This window comes from Ascaphus truei, unplaced genomic scaffold, assembly GCF_040206685.1.
Source record: "Ascaphus truei isolate aAscTru1 unplaced genomic scaffold, aAscTru1.hap1 HAP1_SCAFFOLD_457, whole genome shotgun sequence".
Lineage (NCBI taxonomy): Eukaryota > Metazoa > Chordata > Amphibia > Anura > Ascaphidae > Ascaphus > Ascaphus truei.
The window spans coordinates 69,212-87,393 of NW_027456788.1; the positions used below are offsets into that span (position 1 = coordinate 69,212).

Below are 18,182 nucleotides of genomic sequence, written 5' to 3' on the forward strand. Positions count from 1 at the left end.
AAGCGGCAAAAGCGGACACCCCGTCTGATGGAGCAAGCACCAAGGAAGACACCCCATACTCAATACCAGGTTCTCCGCCTGGTGCCGGAGAGACAGAGGACCACAGAACACCTGATCCCAGACCAAGGCACGGCATTCACCCAGAGGACGCAAAACCCAGATGGACGGACCTACGCGGATGCTCTCAGGACACCATCCCCCAACCCCGTTGAGGCGGCCAACCCGGTCCCCGCAGGCAGAACCGCATGCCCAACAAGCTGGCAAGAGATCATCCTTAAAATAGCGAGCGCTATTGCGAGAATGGATTTTCACCCAATTGTGACAATGATAGCGAATCTCATCCCGACCCTTTTCAGGAGCACAGATACCAACCACCATGGCAGTAACATCTAAACGCAGTTCTGTCATCGTGATGTGGAATGCACATGGTATCAGCAAGAAGATAGATGAACTCCTTCACCTGATGGAATCAAGGAATGTATCGCAGCTCTGCTTTCGGAGACCCACCTTCAAGGAAACCAAAAACTGAGCCTGGCGAACCACAGGGTATACCGTACCGACCGGGCAACAGGAGCCAGAGGTGGAGGGATGGCTGTGATTGTTAACGCACGGGCCAGCCATAATGAGATTGCACTACCACCCCTCCAGAGTATTGAAGCCACTGGAATACAGGTAAAGACTGCAACAGGACCACTGCGACTAATTGCCACATACTGCCCTCCTAAGGCGAAGCTACATTTGGGAGACTTGGAAGCTCTGCTGGACTCCACTGTCCCAACCATCATCGGGGGAGATCTAAATGCCAAACACCGGTGCTGGAATTCCAGGATAGCAAACTTCAGGGGACGAGCTCTTTTTGCTTACTCAAAGGAGAGTGACTTTGTAGTGGCTGGTCCTACAGAACCCACCCACTACCCAGGTACTGCAAGCCACACACCAGATGTCCTGGACATTGTTTTATTGAAGAACGTGAAACATTCTGTCCGGTTGGAAACCCTGACGGAATTTACCTCAGACCACAACCCGGTTACCATTACTGTTGGCGACGAGATGGAAACCCACCAGCAAACACCTAGGTACAACTTCAGCAGGGCCGACTGGAGCCTGTACAAAGAAGAGTTGAGCAACATCACGAATCCCCGCCACTTGGATACCAACGGAGACATTGATGATGCTGTTAACACCTTTACTACCACAGTCCAACATGCAATTGAGCACAGCGTCCAGAAACAGATGCCCAAACGCTGCTCCATCTACGACCTACCGAGCGGGATCAAGCAAGCAATTGCTGAGAAAAACAGGGCCCGACGCCAGTGGCAGAAGTTCTGCACACCTGACCTTCTGGTAAAGTACAACTCACTTGCTAGACTACTGCGACAGCAAATCAGCCAACACCGGGGGGAGAGATGGGAGGCCGCAGCAGCCAAGCTGAAGGAATCTGACAACTCTGTTTGGAGAATGACCCGACGCCTGACCGGGAAGAAGGAGTCAAACCCACCTATCCAGGGCCAGACCCACCTGGCATGTAGCAACATGGACAAGGCGGAGGTTCTTGCTGACACACTGGAGACAACTTTTAGGCCTAACCAAGCAAGCAAATTAGCACGGGAAGTTGAGCAAGGAGTTATCAGGCATCTTACCGAGCACCTACCGGAGACCGAAACGGAGACCCTTGAAGGATGCACCAGGACTGAAATAACGCAACTTGCAGAAAAGCTGGCAAATGGCAAAGCACCAGGAAGTGATGGAATTACCAATCTGGCCATCAAGAAGCTTCCGCCGGCAGCCATGGAATGCTTTACAGAAATCTTCAATGCATGCATGCGGCTCCAGCACTTTCCTCAATCCTGGAAGGAAGCCAAGGTCATTGTATTCCCAAAGCCTGGAAAACCACTGAGGGATCCTGAAAACTACTGTCCGATAAGCCTGCTCTCTGTACTGTCGAAACTCCTGGAGAAATTTATTCTTACCCGTCTCCGTGACTTTGCCTCTGGTAGAAACATTCTATTTAAAGAGCAATTTGGATTCTGGAACGAACACTCAACCACCCATAAGCTGCTACGAGTCGTTGACATAATAAGCCATGGATTCAACATCCACAAATCAACTGGAGTTGTCTTCTTGGACGTGGCCAAAGCATTTGACAGAGTTTGGCATGAAGGACTACTGCACAAAATGATCAACCTGAAATTCCCAAACTACCTGATTAAGCTGTCTGCAAGCTACTTGCGGGAGCGCACATTCCACGTGGCTGTGCGAGAAGAGCTCTCAACAACACACCCCATCCGTGCAGGCGTGCCACAGGGATCAGTCCTGGGACCTTTCCTGTTCAACCTCTTCATGACATCCCCACAGACCTCCACAAGACTCAACTGGCACTCTACGCAGATGATGTTGCAGTCATCTCCCAGTCTTTCAGCGAGAAAGAAGTAGCTAAGAACATCCAGAAAGCACTAGACATGCTATCAACATGGTACAGCGACTGGCAAGTAGGACTGAACTCCAGCAAGACTACAGCTACACTGTTTACCAAAAAGAAGATCAAGGCACACCTGCAAATCAGCCTCAATGGAGAGGCCATCAAATGGTAGCCAAACAGCTCTTACCTAGGGGTAATCCTAGATAGCAAGCTAACCTGGAGAAATCACATTGAAAAGACTCAACAGAAGGCAACAGCCAAGCTGGCAGCACTGTACCCCCTGCTGAAGACAAGGACCATGCCCACCCAGAGCAAATAGAACAAAAAATGTGTTTGTGATGCGTCAAAATCGGTCAGAATTCCTCCATGACATATGTAGATAATACTGGATAACATGAGAAAGTCCATAAATGATGTGGTAATTTGTCAGGTAAGGGCTAGGAGTCTAGTGAGGTCCACTTGACCATCACAGAAAGAAACCCCATAACGGCCCCTCCTAGTAACCAAATAGGACGTAATAACAGGCACCGGTGACCATATACATATATGTGGGGGCACTATGGCCCTTTACCTTGGTGCTAGCAGGACTCCTCGATATCCAGGGCGTGCTGTTCATCCAGGTAAGTATGCAGCAAGAAGAAGAGTGTAGATGTGTAGCACTGCCGCAATCTCCAGCTCCCAGTGAAACCGGAAAAAATGATGAGGTAAGCTTTCAATTGAACAACAGGTCAGGTTTTATTGCAGGGTGGTGCAGCAAGGGGACAACGGAACAACACTAACGCACCTACGCGTTTCGTGCACTAAGCACTTTATCAAGGTGACAAACATACACAATACTGCATAATTTATACTCACCTGGACTGTGCCTCGCGCTACCGGGTGTGACGTCATCGTCCCGCGTCGCAACGGGTCGCGGTGACGCTGCGTGCACAGCCATTGGCTCGGCCAGTCAGGTGGTATGCTGGAATTTTTCTGACTGTCTTTTTTTTCACTTTTTTTCTAAAACAAACTTTATTAGTAATACATGAACAACACTTAAATAAAAACAAATTAAAATCACATACGAAATAATATATTAGCAGTGGATCAACACAAGTATAACCAGTAAGGCTTGAAACATAAAGGGGCACATATGAATAAGTATAAATTTATAGAGGAATATTCAGAAAAGCCCCATATAGATAGCATGTTATGGTATATACTTGAGTGAGTGATGCTTGATAGTTCGTGAGGTGAATGTGATCATAAGTCAGTCTGTACAGTGGATACAGTAGATGGGAACAAATATCAAATAGAAGTGTACCACTAGAGATATAATCCATAGAACACTAATGATAATGTTAATAATATATTCCCTGCACAGATGACTATTGTGAAATAGAACCTGATCTCTTATGTGGATAATACAATACCATTCATATACTTGATCATATACCATATATGAATAACATATATCAATAACATATAACATGAGATATAATAAATTGCTTGCATTATAATTACAAAGGCATGAACATGGATTGGGAGAGCATGTAATAATTAAATTAATTGAACGAATAGTACTAATTAATAATAACAAATGATGAAAAATATGATGAAAAATATTACTAAGCTCTATTTGTCCACAAGGATTGTGTAATTACATGTTAATATTTGTAAATATAGAAAAATGACAATAATAATGTTTTAATAATATTATACAATTCAACGTAAACAAAGTAAGGCAATGTGTCAAATTATAAAAAATGACTTATATCCCAATCAATGTTCATGCCAAGAGGTTCCCTGGTTCTTAGAGTGAAAATCCAAAAGGATTCGCGTCTGTCTAACATCTTAACCCTATCTCCTCCTCTAGGGGAAGCAGGAATATGTTCAATACCTTGAACCGTGCATAGATTGGCATTACCATAAGGACAATTAGAGAAATGTTTTGGTACAGGGTGATTCATATCTTTGTTCCTAATTAGTCGGAGATGTTCTAGGACTCTGGTCTTTAATTTTCTCGTGGTCCTCCCGACGTATTGACGTCCACAGCCACATTTCAGTAAATATACTATGTGTGTGGAATTACAATTGATGAAACCTGGGACATTATATGTCATTCTCGTAACTGTAGATGTAAATGTTTTACTCTGACACATGGAAACACATGCTTTACATTTAGTACATGTAAACATTCCTTTAGGTAAAGGGGATTTATTCTCGTCTGCTGTGGTGAATAGGCTGGGTGATATCGTGTTAGCTATTGTTTTTGCCCTTTTGAAAATTATGTTTGGGCCTAGCGACACGTATGGTTTCAGCACAGGATCAAGCGACAGTACGCTCCAATGTTTTTTAAAAATGGCTTTAATAGATTGAGCTTGTTTGCTGAATGGTGTTATGAAAGATGGACTGAGATCAATTCTAGATCTTTTCACTGTTGATTGACTAAGTAAACTATTTCTGTCCATCTTCCATACCCCATCGAGCAGTCTGTCTAAGTCTGTTTTTTTATATCCTCTCTGTAAAAAACGAACATATAATTCTTGTGCTTTCACTTTAAACTCTTCATCATTTGAACAATTGCGGCGGGTTCTAATGAATTGACTTTTTGGTATTCCCATGAACGTGGCTTGAGGGTGACAACTACTTGGTCTTAAGAATGTGTTCCGTGAATTTGGCTTACGGTATAATGTAGTTTGAATAGACAGTGCTGTGTCAACATATAAACATAAATCTAAATAATAAATGTGATGATGGTGATAAGAAAAAGTGAAGGAGAGATTAAACTCATTATCATTAAGTGCAGAAATGAACTCCCGGAGTGTGTTGATGTCTCCTTCCCAAATGAACAGGAGATCATCTATGTAACGTCTAAAAAATACAATGTGTTCCCTAAATTTGTTCTTATCTCCAAAGACGTGGAACGACTCCCACCACCCCATAAAGAGGTTGGCGTATGAGGGGGCAAAACTCGTGCCCATAGCCGTTCCACGTCTCTGGAGATAATGAACCCCATCAAAAAGAAAAAAATTGTGAGTGAGCAAAAAATGTTTCCGGTTTCACTGGGAGCTGGAGATTGCGGCAGTGCTACACATCTACACTCTTCTTCTTGCCACCCAGAGCAAAGTCAACGTGATCAAGGTGATCATTATACCCACAATGACATACGCCTCCCCGGTGTGGAGTGGTTGCACCAACGGCACAGATCATCTCATCAAAAATTACAGAACAAGGCGCTGCGGATTGCGTCCGACGCACCACTTCCTACAAGAATAGCGGAACTTCACAGAGAGCTGGGCATCGCGATGTTGGATGAACATCTAAAGAAGCTCAACATGAAATTCTACAAGAAACTGGACCAGAATTCAAATCCGCTGATCAAGAAGCTTGCTGCGAACTCTGCAAACCCATTTGACCGCTACCCACGACCCATCACAGCGCTGACCCTGTGAAACCAACTCAACTGTGGCAAGTAACATAGCTCAAGAAGCTTTCTAAAGTGTGCGACAATACACTCAACAAGATAACTTGGAGTAATGAGGCTCAAGCCTCGGTATCCAATATCACCACTGACAGAATTAATCTGTCAGTCAGAACAGAACAGGAGAAATCCCCAGTATCACTTTCTCCCTGTGCGGCTTTTACCTGCAGTTGAAATGGCCAAGACCGCGCTGAAAAGGCTGCCAAGAAGCTGAAGAAAGTGGCGGGAGCCTTGAAAAGCTGCCCAGCAAAGTCCGGTCCCAGTGGGTCCGAGCTGATAGTGAGAGCGGTGTCCGCATCTAAAGAGCGCAGCGGGGTCTCCCTGTTAGCTCTGAAGAAGGCTCTGGCTGCAGGAGGATACGATGTTGAGAAGAATAACAACCGCCTGAAGCTGACTCTCAAGGGCTTGGTCATTAAAGAAACCCTGATCCAGCTGAAAGGGTGCGGAGCCTCCGGATCGTTCAAGCTGAATAAGAAGCAGCTGGAGAGCAAGGAGAAGACAGTCAAGAAAAAGGCAGCAGACAAACCCAAGAAGTCAACGACAAAGAAAGCAGCCAAGGCCCTCCAAAAAACAAGAAAGGCTCCTGTGGGAATTAAGTAGAGCCGCAAAAAGGTTAAGAAATCTTTGGCCGCTAAGAAGGCAGCAAAAAGCCTGAAGAAGTCTAATGCTGCCAAGCCCAAGAAGGCTGTGAAGAGCCCGGGTAAAAATCCCTGTGAAGAGCCCGGCTAAGAAGCCGGAAGCTGCCAAGAGTCCAGCTAAGGCCAAGGCAACCACATCAAAAGCAGCAAGGCCCAAGAGGGCAGCTCCTAAGTGAGACCGAGAACTTCAACTTCCTATAACAAACAAAGGCTCTTTTAAGAGCCACTACAAGAGAGTTGTGCACAATTTGTAACTGGGAATTTTTTTTTTTACAGTTACAGAATATAGTGTACATGAAATCATACAAATGTACCTGGCAGTGTTCCAAATACATCTCATTCCCTGATCTGTTGTACATACTGTATACATTTCCATCCTCTGACAAACATTTCATGCCAAACATTAGGTCATATCATTTTGTTCATGGCTACATAAGATATGCACAGTTTATAGAGAAATAAAAATGTGCAGTTTTTCCGTGAGAATAAATACTCACCATTTAATCAAAAGAACCTTTTCCCCCATAAAACTTCAGTTTGATCTCCGGAAGTAAATGAGTGTCAAATAGCGGGAAAATTGCTACACAATAGCTTTTATATACAATGTATGACAGAGAACCGACAGGTTTATTTGTAGCTGTCTATATATAGCATAACATGTGTAACATATAGCGACTATACCGTGCCACACCATGAATGTACTGTACATGCACCAATAAAGAAGGTGCGTTAATATACAGAATATTGTCATCTTAACTGCCCTATAACTACACCGAAATAACCTATACTTCTTTCTTCCAGATCTAACTCAAGTTTCACACAGGAGATATCGGAATCCCCCCTAACCTAGAAGACAGGTAGGGAACACCCCGGTCCCATACTGAACCCCCCCCTCCCAAAGTATTTTGCACATAGGATGCAGCTTTGGGTATTTGTCTTTTGTTGAAAATATTAAAATAAACAGATTGCATCGTAATGTTTTTTATCTACAAGAAAAATGTAAAGTAAAAGTTGCACGGGGGGAGATGGGGGGCCTGCTGCTTTCATTTGTCCTGGGCCCCATGATTTCTGTTGGCGGCCCTGTGGTTACCTGCTTGCATCCTTTCAGCCAGCGCTACCTGGACTTCCCTATCCCAACCAATAGTGGAGGCTGCACTGGGCAAAACATTTCAATGGCTGTGGGCATCTAGGACTGCTAGAATTCCCAGTTCTCCCTGTTTCGTGTAAGTATAGCTCTGTTGGCTGCGTCCAAAATAAACACCCATTTGATCTGTGTCCTGTCGGGTGCTTGATCCAGCTGGTCTCTCGTAACCGTCCCTATTCTATGTTCCTATCTCCATAGTAAATCATGCAGAAAGGGTGATGAAAAATCACAAAGTGGTTGCAGCATTTGGGACCAATCACAGCATGGATGCTACATGGGCCAATCAAGGCTTCAGGAAATTCAAACCAACTAGTTCTTAAAAACTCAGGGTCCAGTTTCAGCTGGATACCACTTGTGGAGATTGATGACTGAGTCTCACCTGAACAATGGCCCTGCCTTCAGTCACGGTACCCCAGGCTCGAGTACACACCCTCCACTCTAGTCCCAGCAATAGCCATTTCTGCAGACATGATATATATATATATATATGTATATATATATCTATATATATCTATATATATATATATATATATATATATATATATATATAGATAGATAGGGCAATGGGTGGGCTTCATTTTTTTTTATAAGAGCCTCAGTGCCCATATCATCACAGATACCTCAAACTGTTCATAGTTGCTCATAATATACATTTTAAGTGGTTCATTCTACAGGTTTAATTTTCCTGAGGCAGTTGGATTGTGCCCCTATGATTCTTGCTTTATTATATTTATTATTTTAAGACTGAGCATTTTTTTAGCTTATCTTTTTATTGTCCGAGCATACGATATACATGTATGGTATTATGTATACACACACCCCTAAATGCAGAAAATACTACTCTCCCACCCCCTTATTTTTCTTGTTATATGTAACGCATGTGACAATGTATAATTCCACATGCTTGCCTAAACTGGCAATCGATTAATACTCCTGTTATAAATCTGTACAAATCCTGATTGTGAGCCTAACATATTTGCCACCTTTCCGTTTCAAACAATCCTTCAGTCAGTGTTACAGCAGCTACAATGTATCCTTATATTAATATGGTAACTATCTATTGTTGCAGATGCAGCTCAAACTGCAAAGAATATTGGCAACAAATTATCACAAACAGGAAAGTGTTGGAAAGATTCACACTTCATAGGGGGTGGGCTATAACCTGCTGTTGAAATTAAAGGATGCTTTAAAACAGATTAAAAATTGAACTAAATTGCATAATAAAGTCACCATTATCTAAAACTACAGAAATTATTAAATAAAAAAATATAAGTTTTCCCATGCTTTCCATACGGTAATTATGCAGAGATTTAAATATTGCTGTGTGCTTCTCTTTGCATCACCAAAATAATAATGTTTCTTCAATTAAGGCACTTTTACATAAACAAAAAAAAAACACTGTTACTGACTCCTCATCAAAACCTTTAGGCAAATTGATGGATTTTACACATGAAATGTGTGGTTGTATTTATGGAAGTAACAGAACAACGTGATACATATTTGTCATTTACTGTACAGTTCTGACAAATGATCAGAAAATCAATTCAACTGCTAAAGAAAAAAATCCAATTGGATTTTTTTCCTAACAAATGTTGATGTTACATGATATTAGTCTATAAAATGGTACATCAAAATATTATATGAATTATTTCTTGTTTATACTAAAAGTACAATTCCTCTTAACAGATCGAAAAGTGGAAGCACTTGACATCTTTAAAACCAGATCAACTTTCATTATTTGATACAGATTTTATGACTTTGTAAATGAAAGTTCAGCATTTTTAATCCAACAGGAAAATAAATATCACTTGCTGCTCAGTAAAAATAAAATGTAAAGCTTTTAAAGTGAACCTACTAAAAATGTTTTACCGCAGACTATAAAAAGGCCAACTTTATATATAATACACCAGGGAAAGGAAGGGGGGGCAGGAAAGGAACCCTCGCAACTGCTAAGTGTATGGGTAAGATCGGTGCTACAATCTGGGGTGATAATGGAGTAAACAGAAGAGACGAAGAACCCCACTGCGAGAGCACTCACATCATCATGATCACAGGACCTAGGACAGTAAATAGGACCTAAAAACTAGGAGTGAGAAATTGCTCAGGTAATGGTGTGAACATAAAAACAAGTTATTTGAGAGAGTACTCAGAGTAAAATAAGGCGCATAAAGCCCGAGTGAAATAAAAGGCTGCGTGTGACGCGCAGTGATCATGATGTGAGTGCTCTCGCAGTGGGGTTCTTCGTCTTCTGTTTACAACTTTATATACACACATTAACTATGCTCGTATCAAACTCATGTGGAAAATATAATTGCATTGGCTGTATGTGAACTCATCACAAGCTGCCCTACATCAAATGCATCATGCGGGTGTTGGGGGCATCATGTAATGTACATATTTACTAATATGCATTTATATACCATCTGCATTTTACTGGGACTCAAAAACGGTGTCAGTGAAAAAAATAATCGCATTGTATGAATACCTAATCCTGCTTTGAGGAGCACGAATTTCTTGTATAACAGCGCCACCCTGTGGTATTTGTGCGAACTACAGATACATTGTATGAGATTCTTGGCGCTTTTCTGCTGTTCTCTGGTCAGATCAATAGCTTTAAAACTAAAACAAACCAATAAATACAACTGTAAATAAAACTAAAAATAACAGAATATTTCGTTGCATTTGGTGCTTACCCTTTTATCCCGAATGCAGAGTAAATATGAGCATTATAGCTTTTACACGGATAAGGTGGGTGGCTCTTAGAAGAGCCTTTGTGTTTGTGGGTCAGTGATGAGATCAGGGTTACTTGGCGCTAGTGTACTTGGTGACAGCCTTGGTGCCCTCGGACACTGCGTGCTTGGCCAGCTCTCCCGGCAGCAGCAGGCGCACGGCGGTCTGGATCTCCCGGGAAGTGATGGTGGAGCGTTTGTTGTAATGAGCCAGACGGGAGGCTTCTCCTGCGATGCGCTCGAAGATATCGTTCACAAAGGAGTTCATGATGCCCATGGCCTTGGAGGAGATGCCGGTGTCAGGGTGAACCTGCTTCAGCACCTTGTACACGTAGATAGCGTAACTCTCCTTCCTGGTCTTCCTACGCTTCTTCCCATCCTTCTTCTGGGTCTTGGTCACGGCTTTCTTAGAGCCCTTCTTGGCAGCTGGCGCTGACTTGGCAGCTGGCGCTGACTTGGCTGGTTCAGGCATATTGAGCGATGCTTCCTCCTTCAGCTACAAACAGACAATGTCTAACTCCTCCCCCAGCAGCTCTATTTATAGGCTTCCTATGCAAATGAGCAGCTGCAGTCTTCTGTTCTTGTATTGGCTGACTTCATCATGTGACTGTTTATGACAGCATCAGATTCATTTAAACTAAGATGATTGGTAGTTACAGGATTCTGGAACTGATTGGCTGATTTGAAGACTGACCAATGACAGAGGAGTTACGATGCACCATAAAGGTATAAATAAGGGCACAGGGGGCGGGGTTTGTTATTTCTTTTGCTGTTACAGCTGTGGTCAGATTAATAGGAATGTCTGGAAGAGGCAAACAGAGCGGGAAAGCGCGCGCTAAAGCCAAGACTCGCTCTTCTCGGGCTGGGCTGCAGTTCCCAGTCGGCCGTGTGCACAGACTTCTTCGGAAGGGTAATTATGCTCAACGTGTGGGAGCCGGAGCCCCGGTCTATCTGGCCGCAGTGCTCGAGTACCTGACTGCGGAGATCCTGGAGTTGGCCGGTAACGCCGCCCGGGATAATAAGAAGTCCCGCATCATCCCCCGGCACCTGCAGCTCGCTGTGCGTAACGATGAGGAGCTGAACCGGCTGCTCGGAGGGGTCACCATCGCTCAGGGGGGTGTTCTGCCCAACATCCAGGCCGTGCTGCTGCCCAAGAAAACCGAGAGCCACAAACCGGCCAAGAGCAAGTGAGCTGAATACCCGAGACCAGGAGCAGAGATCCCCACATACCCAACACAAAGGCTCTTTTCAGAGCCACCCACAATATCGAGAAAGACGAATCATTTCATATTTACTGCAGCGATATATATTTCTACCTAAATATGAGTAAGTCTTTTAATTGTTACTGATATTAAATTAAACATTAAAGAATGTGTATAAAAATAAAGTACATATATCGATCGCCTCTTGTTAGTGCTGTAATTGTGAAAATCCGGTATGATTTTGCTATATCTGCAGAAGATAAACACAAAGCAGTCACTTGCAAACCGATATTTACTTTCACTAATTATACAGGTTTGGGTTCAGTTACACTTTTATAGATCTGTAAATCGTGGAAAGAAACATGTGTTCCATACCATAACGACACTAACTTTTCACGGGGACCTACATTTTTTCACCGACTTTATTTCCAGGAAAGTATAAAGCTCCACAAAGTCAGTGACCAGATTGTGAAGCATTTCTCTTGCTTTAGAACAATCATTATATAAAAAAAAAAGTCTATTTGCAGGTCAACCTCTATAAATTAAAGCAAAGTTGTGTAGCACGGATAATGCAAAGTATAAAATTAATATCTTTATATTTGTGAACAAACAAAAAGGCGCCAAAGCATTCAATTTAAACAAAAAGCAAGTAATTGGAACAATACACCACACGGTGGCGCTGTTGGATTAGAAATCGATATCGGCATTACTTGGATTATAATGCTATTAATTGTTTTTAAATCGGACACGAGTCAGCAAGGCATGAAGCTGTGTTATAGTGAACACACCCACATTTTGTTAACTCATTAAAGCAAAGGAAGTGAGATGAGATTAAATGTATGCGAAAACAATAAAACATGTATTCGGCTAACGATGTTTAATGATTGCCCACAAACATGCAAAAGGCATACAATAATTAATTGGGACTTGTTCGAAAACAGTATAAAGATTATAATGAAAGATTCAATAACCAAATAACTGCACAAATAATAATTACATCTGTTCTTCAAAATAAACAGCACATGGTTGAAATTTTGGTGTTAAAATTACTGTTTTTTTTTCTTGAGTTGCTTATTTTCCACAAGAAACATTCAAATGGTTGTCAGTATTAATAAGGTAAAATGGAGGCAGCAGGAAGGTTTCAATGGGATTTAAAAGAATGTGTAGAAATGGGTATTTTGTATAATGGAACAATCTGACTTCCCAAACTTTGGACCAAAGCCCTGAGAATCTTAAATTAAATCTCTTGAGCAAGAACAATAATCATACTTTTTTGTGCTAATAGTATACTCAGTGCTATAAACCAAAATGTAACATGCAGAACAAGTCCCTGGTGTGAATGTGTTTAATCCCAAGGGACTGGTAAACTGCAGAAACATGTCCAAAGTCCCACAGATCTCTGGAATAACATTATAGTATCAGATAACCATCTTAATGATACGTAAACATATTCTTGTACTTACACATATGTGAAGAGTTTAAAATGTGTGTGTATATACAGTGCTTGACAAATCACCCAAAAATCTACTCGACGAACCAAAAAAATCTACTCGCCACCTAGTCCCGCCACCAACCCCGCTTTAAAATAAAATATATACATTTAATAAATTCCTAGTAAGAGACAACACAACACAGTAGGCGAACCACACCGCTCACTTGATCAATAATAATTAGAGTTTTCCTCTTTTTCTAGTTAGTTTAAGACATAAATGGGTGCTGCCTATGTACTTAGTGCTAATAGTATTAACAATTGAATGAAGGTATAACAGCCCAGCTCTAACATCGCTGGCAAGTATTACTAGGGAAAACCTATTCTAGTGATACATATGACATATGTTACAATGTAACCATTCCAAATTGTTGCGCCGGATACTTAGCTACAAATGCTGCCAATCTTAGCCCTCAGAACTTCATAAGCAACGACGCGCGGTATGAGTCTCAGCAGTGACTGAGTCAGTCACACCACGTGTCGTGCCTGGGGGTACCTGGTATTTTACCTGATCCGCAGTCCCTCAATGTCCAGGTACCCTCATTCCCGCAATGTTATACATTGGAGGGGATGTGTTCCCTACCTGTCTTCTGGGTTAGGGGAGATTCCGATATCTTCCGTGTGAAGCTTGAGTCAGATCTGGAAGAAAGCAGTATAGGTTATTTTGGTGTAGTACAGGGCAGTTAAGATATATAGGGTAAATAAGATATCCAGATCCAGAGTGTGAGAGAGTGTGGGTGACAGAGAGAGAGAGAGAGTGTGGGGGAGAGAGAGTGTGTGGGGGGGAGAGAGAGAGTGTGTGTGTGGGGGGGAGAGAGAGAGAGAGTGTGTGTGTGGGGGGGAGAGAGAGAGAGTGTGGGGGGAGAGAGAGAGAGTGTGGGGGGAGAGAGAGAGTGTGGGGAGAGAGAGAGAGAGAGAGAGAGAGAGAGAGAGAGAGAGAGAGAGAGAGAGAGAGAGAGAGAGAGAGAGAGTATGGGGAAGAGGGAGAGGGAGAGAGTGTGGGAGAGAGAGAGTGTGGGGGAGGGAGAGATAGAGTGGGGGAGGGAGAGATAGTGTGGGGGAGAGAGAGTGTGGGAGAGAGAGAGTGTGGGAGAGAGAGAGTGTGGGGAGAGAGAGAGTGTGGGGGAGAGAGAGAGTGTGGGGGAGACTCAGAGGGGGGAGATACAGAGGGGGGAGACACAGAGGGGAGAGAGGGTGGGTGACACACACACACACACACACAGAGGGTGGGTGATACACACACAGAGAGAGAGAGTGTGGGTGACTGACTGGGTGGGTGACTGACTAGGTGGGTGACTGACTGACTGGGTGGGTGGCTGACTGACTGACTGGGTGGGTGACTGACTGGGTGGGTGACTGACTGAGTGACTGAGTGACTGACTGACTGGGTGACTGACTGACTGGCTGGGTGGGTGACTGAATGATTGGGTGGGTGGGTGACTGACTGGGTGGGTGACTGACTGACTGGGTGGGTAGGTGACTGACTGACTGGGTAGGTGACTGACTGACTGGGTGGGTAGGTGACGGGCTGACTGGGTGGGTGGGTAGGTGACTGACTGACTGGGTGGGTGGGTAGGTGACTGACTGACTTTAGGTGACTGACTGACTGGGTGGGTGGGTAGGTGAATGACTGACTGGGTGGGTGGGTAGGTGAATGACTGACTGGCTGGGTAGGTGACTGACTACTTGTGGTCTCTCTCTCTCTCTTCCACCCCCCCCTCTCTCTCCCCCCCTGAGAGGTGCTTTAAATATTGGTGGGCTGATGACATCACTCACCCCGTTTTCCTCTATCTCCAGAGCAGATCTCTTTGGCTGGTGTCTCTTCTCGGGGTTCCCCTGAGCCGGTGTCAGCTCCGGAGGATCTGTCGGCAGGAACACAGGCACCTCACCCTCCCTCACGGAGCAGTGTCTTCCATCTTGCTCCTGACTCTTCATGCAGCTGTTGGTAGCATTCATGGGGAGGAGGGGGGAGAGGGGAGGGGAAGAAGGGAGGGGGAAGCCCCCTCCACACACACACAGTGGAGTAAGGGGGGAAGCGCCAAGACTCGGCTCTCCAGCCTCCTCACCCCATCAGCTTCCCCCTCACAGTCCGCCCGCATCGAGCGGGCAAGCATGGGAACGGGAACCACCACCACCACCACCCCACCCACGTGCACAGCCACGACCGCGCAACACAACCCCCCCCCCCCCCCCCCCCGCGCCCATCTCCCGCATCCCAGGTGGCGTACACCCCAGGGCAGCATGCAGGGATCGGGGACAGGGGGGGAGGAGATCATGGGCAGGAGTGGGAGGAGATCAGGAAGGGGAGGAGATTGGGGGAAGGGGCTAACCCATCGCTGCCTGCCGGACCTCTTCCCCGCGTTAACCCAATCAGGGAGGGGGATTATTTATTTATTTATTTAAAAAAAAAAAAAAAAAAAAACATTTTGCGTGAGCAGGGGAATTCATAGAGCCGCAGTACGGCTCGCCAGCGGCCTAAATCCACTCGCCACGGGCGTGTTTTTATCATTAATTTTCGAACACTGTGTGTATATATATATATATATATATATATATATATATATATATATATATATATATATATATATATATATATATATATATATATATATATATATATATATATATATATATATATATATATATATATATATATATATATATATATATATATATATATATATATATATATATATATATATATATATATATATATATATATATATATATATATATATATATATTATGCTAGGTCAGGGATGAGCAAACTTTCTGTGCTTGCGCGTCCCCCCCCTACCAAGTACCTTAATATCCAGCGTCATGACGCGTGGGGTCATGTGACGCATGTTGCTATAACGACGTGCACAACACATGACCCTGCGGCGTCATTGTACGCTTCGTTGCCATGGCGACGCGTAACCGAAGAAAAGGTAGGAGATGTCCGCGCCCCCACAGAATAATCTTGTTCGCCCCCTGTGACGGTGAGGGGGTAACCAGGCTGAATAATAAATGTTAAGCCCACTTGGTTACCCCTGATCCGTGTGTAAATGTCCTAGAGTGTCAGCTCTTGGACCCAACTGTCATATATATATCACTGAGACTGTGTAGAAATTATGCGACAATTCAGTATTTTCTGTATTTTGCCTTTCCCGGGATGCTGGAACAGCGGAGCTCGCGAGGCTGTGAGTTTAAGGGTGGGGGTTTGCAGACAATCTTCAATCAGATTGTTGCTATGTAGCAGGGTTCCCGAGTTATGGGACACCCCAGAGATCTACCCGGAAATCAGGTAAGATTCTTGGACACATTGAAGCGCAATGCTCCAGCAAAATCCTACCCTGGAAACGTTCAAATAAAACGTCCGTGTATCAGACAGAGTTAGGGAGATCTTTTCAGAAACCCTCTGTCTGATACATGGACGTTTTATTTGCCCGCCTGTTTGCTGCAAAGCCTTATTTAAGGCTATTGGGACTGTGCACTATACCTTAATCCAAGCTATCTGACGGAGCCAACAGAGCAATCGGTGCTGCTTCTGGGTTGTGACGTTACGGACCAAAGATCACGAGATCAGGAGGGTGAGGTTGAACAGTGCAACCAAGGGAGCCCCAATGTCATTGTACACAGCGTGCATCGTGAGAGAGGTTCCTTACATCATCAGCCCCTTTACTGCAGCTAAGAGATGGGATTTTATCCTGACATCATAAAGAATGATGATTGGAAAGTTGAATCGCAGAAGCCCAAAAAAATGCACCAACAGCTCACCAAGTGGAGGACTAAAAACGTTTAATAAAGACTACATAAAAAAGAAAATAGGACAAACAAAAAAACTGTTGGTGAGCTGTTGGTGCATTTTTTTGGGCTTCTGCAATTCAACTTTCCAATCATCATTCTTTATGCTGCTACCGCTTGATTGGAGTGACGCGCTGAGGATCTGAGGGTACGTGGGTGTCGGCGGCTATCACATTATCCCCCGTGAAATCACGTGTCTACAGGGAGAGGAAGATTTTCCGGACGGACCGGATGCACCATTACGTACTTCTGGCACTCGGGAACTCCGCGCCATTGATGGGAGACCGTGTAGAGGACACCTAGGACGGCATCGTTCCCTCTGCGGAGAGGCTTGCGCTGGAGGAGGGCTACACGAGGGATCCATAGAGGCGCTGACCTAGGCCTTCTATACTTCTCGGATCTCAGGTAGCGTTTTCCATTGGAACTCCTCTTTCATACACGCAGCCCAACAGTGTCTCCCCCATCTGCTTCCACCCCTTCCACACCCACGCTGTGGAATTCCCTCGCGGCATACCTCAGCAGTCCCACATTATTATTAACTCCTAATGACTTTTTTTTGCACTCTCTGTTTTTGAGCTGTTAGTAGCCTTACAACTCATCAATTTTATCCTGACATGCCTGAATATTTCTGCTACATTGTAAGTAGCCATTTTTCTTGCGCTTTATTTGAATTATAAAACGTACTTCACCATATTGGCATCTTCCTAATTTATAGGTCTTACCTCGTCCAGGAATTCTTATAAAGACATTCAACGTTTTTATCCCACAGGTGTTATGAATCTATTCACCTGTTGTCTCTGATTTGCACCTTTTGTATTTTGTTTTCTTCATGTATTTCTGGTGTTGTGTACATCCTTTACATTGTGGCAGCATTCATTTGACACCATTGTATAATTGTTAAAAATTAGTTTTGCGCAAGTCAATACCTTTTTGTGGATAACAAAATGCTTTTATTTGTGCGAGGTTTCGAGAGACAGTGATCTCTTCTTCAGGCGAGGTTACAATAGATTACGCCAAGAAATGTACTTTCAAACAGGACAGATAGGAATGTTATCTCTGTGTGTGAAACCTAACCCTCCCCCTGTGCAGTATGTGAATTATGACTTAAGGAAGGGGGGCACAAACTTTTTTACCTGCGCCCCCCTGCCGGTGGTCACCTCACCACCTTTCAAAAGTACTGTGTCAATATTCATTTGAGAGAATCTGTGCTTTAACCAACTTCTTTTCCTGGACTTCACGAAGCTGCAGCACGGGGGATTCGTGAAGTCCAGGGAAAGAAGTTGGTTAAAGCACAGATTCTCTCAAATGAATA

At 43.9% G+C, this 18,182-nt stretch overlaps 2 protein-coding genes across 2 annotated transcripts; one reads left to right on the top strand and one right to left on the bottom strand.

Moving 5' to 3' along the window:
• Positions 1 to 10,354: 10,354 nt before the first annotated feature.
• LOC142484904 (histone H2B 1.1-like) lies at positions 10,355 to 10,888 on the bottom strand. The gene has a single exon (XM_075584144.1). It carries the CDS (start codon positions 10,863 to 10,865, stop codon positions 10,467 to 10,469), a length of 399 nt encoding a protein of 132 aa, XP_075440259.1. The 5' UTR covers positions 10,866 to 10,888; the 3' UTR covers positions 10,355 to 10,466.
• A 272-nt stretch (positions 10,889 to 11,160) lies between these two features.
• LOC142484896 (histone H2A type 2-B) lies at positions 11,161 to 11,692 on the top strand. The gene has a single exon (XM_075584137.1). The coding sequence runs from the start codon at positions 11,192 to 11,194 to the stop codon at positions 11,582 to 11,584; it is 393 nt and encodes a 130-aa protein (XP_075440252.1). The 5' UTR covers positions 11,161 to 11,191; the 3' UTR covers positions 11,585 to 11,692.
• The last annotated feature ends 6,490 nt before the right edge of the window (positions 11,693 to 18,182 follow it).

Bases quoted from the DNA above. Each gene is read 5' to 3' on its own strand.
- LOC142484904 (XM_075584144.1), bottom strand. From the start codon at position 10,865: ATGCCTGAACCAGCCAAGTCAGCGCCAGCTGCCAAGTCAGCGCCAGCT.
- LOC142484896 (XM_075584137.1), top strand. From the start codon at position 11,192: ATGTCTGGAAGAGGCAAACAGAGCGGGAAAGCGCGCGCTAAAGCCAAG.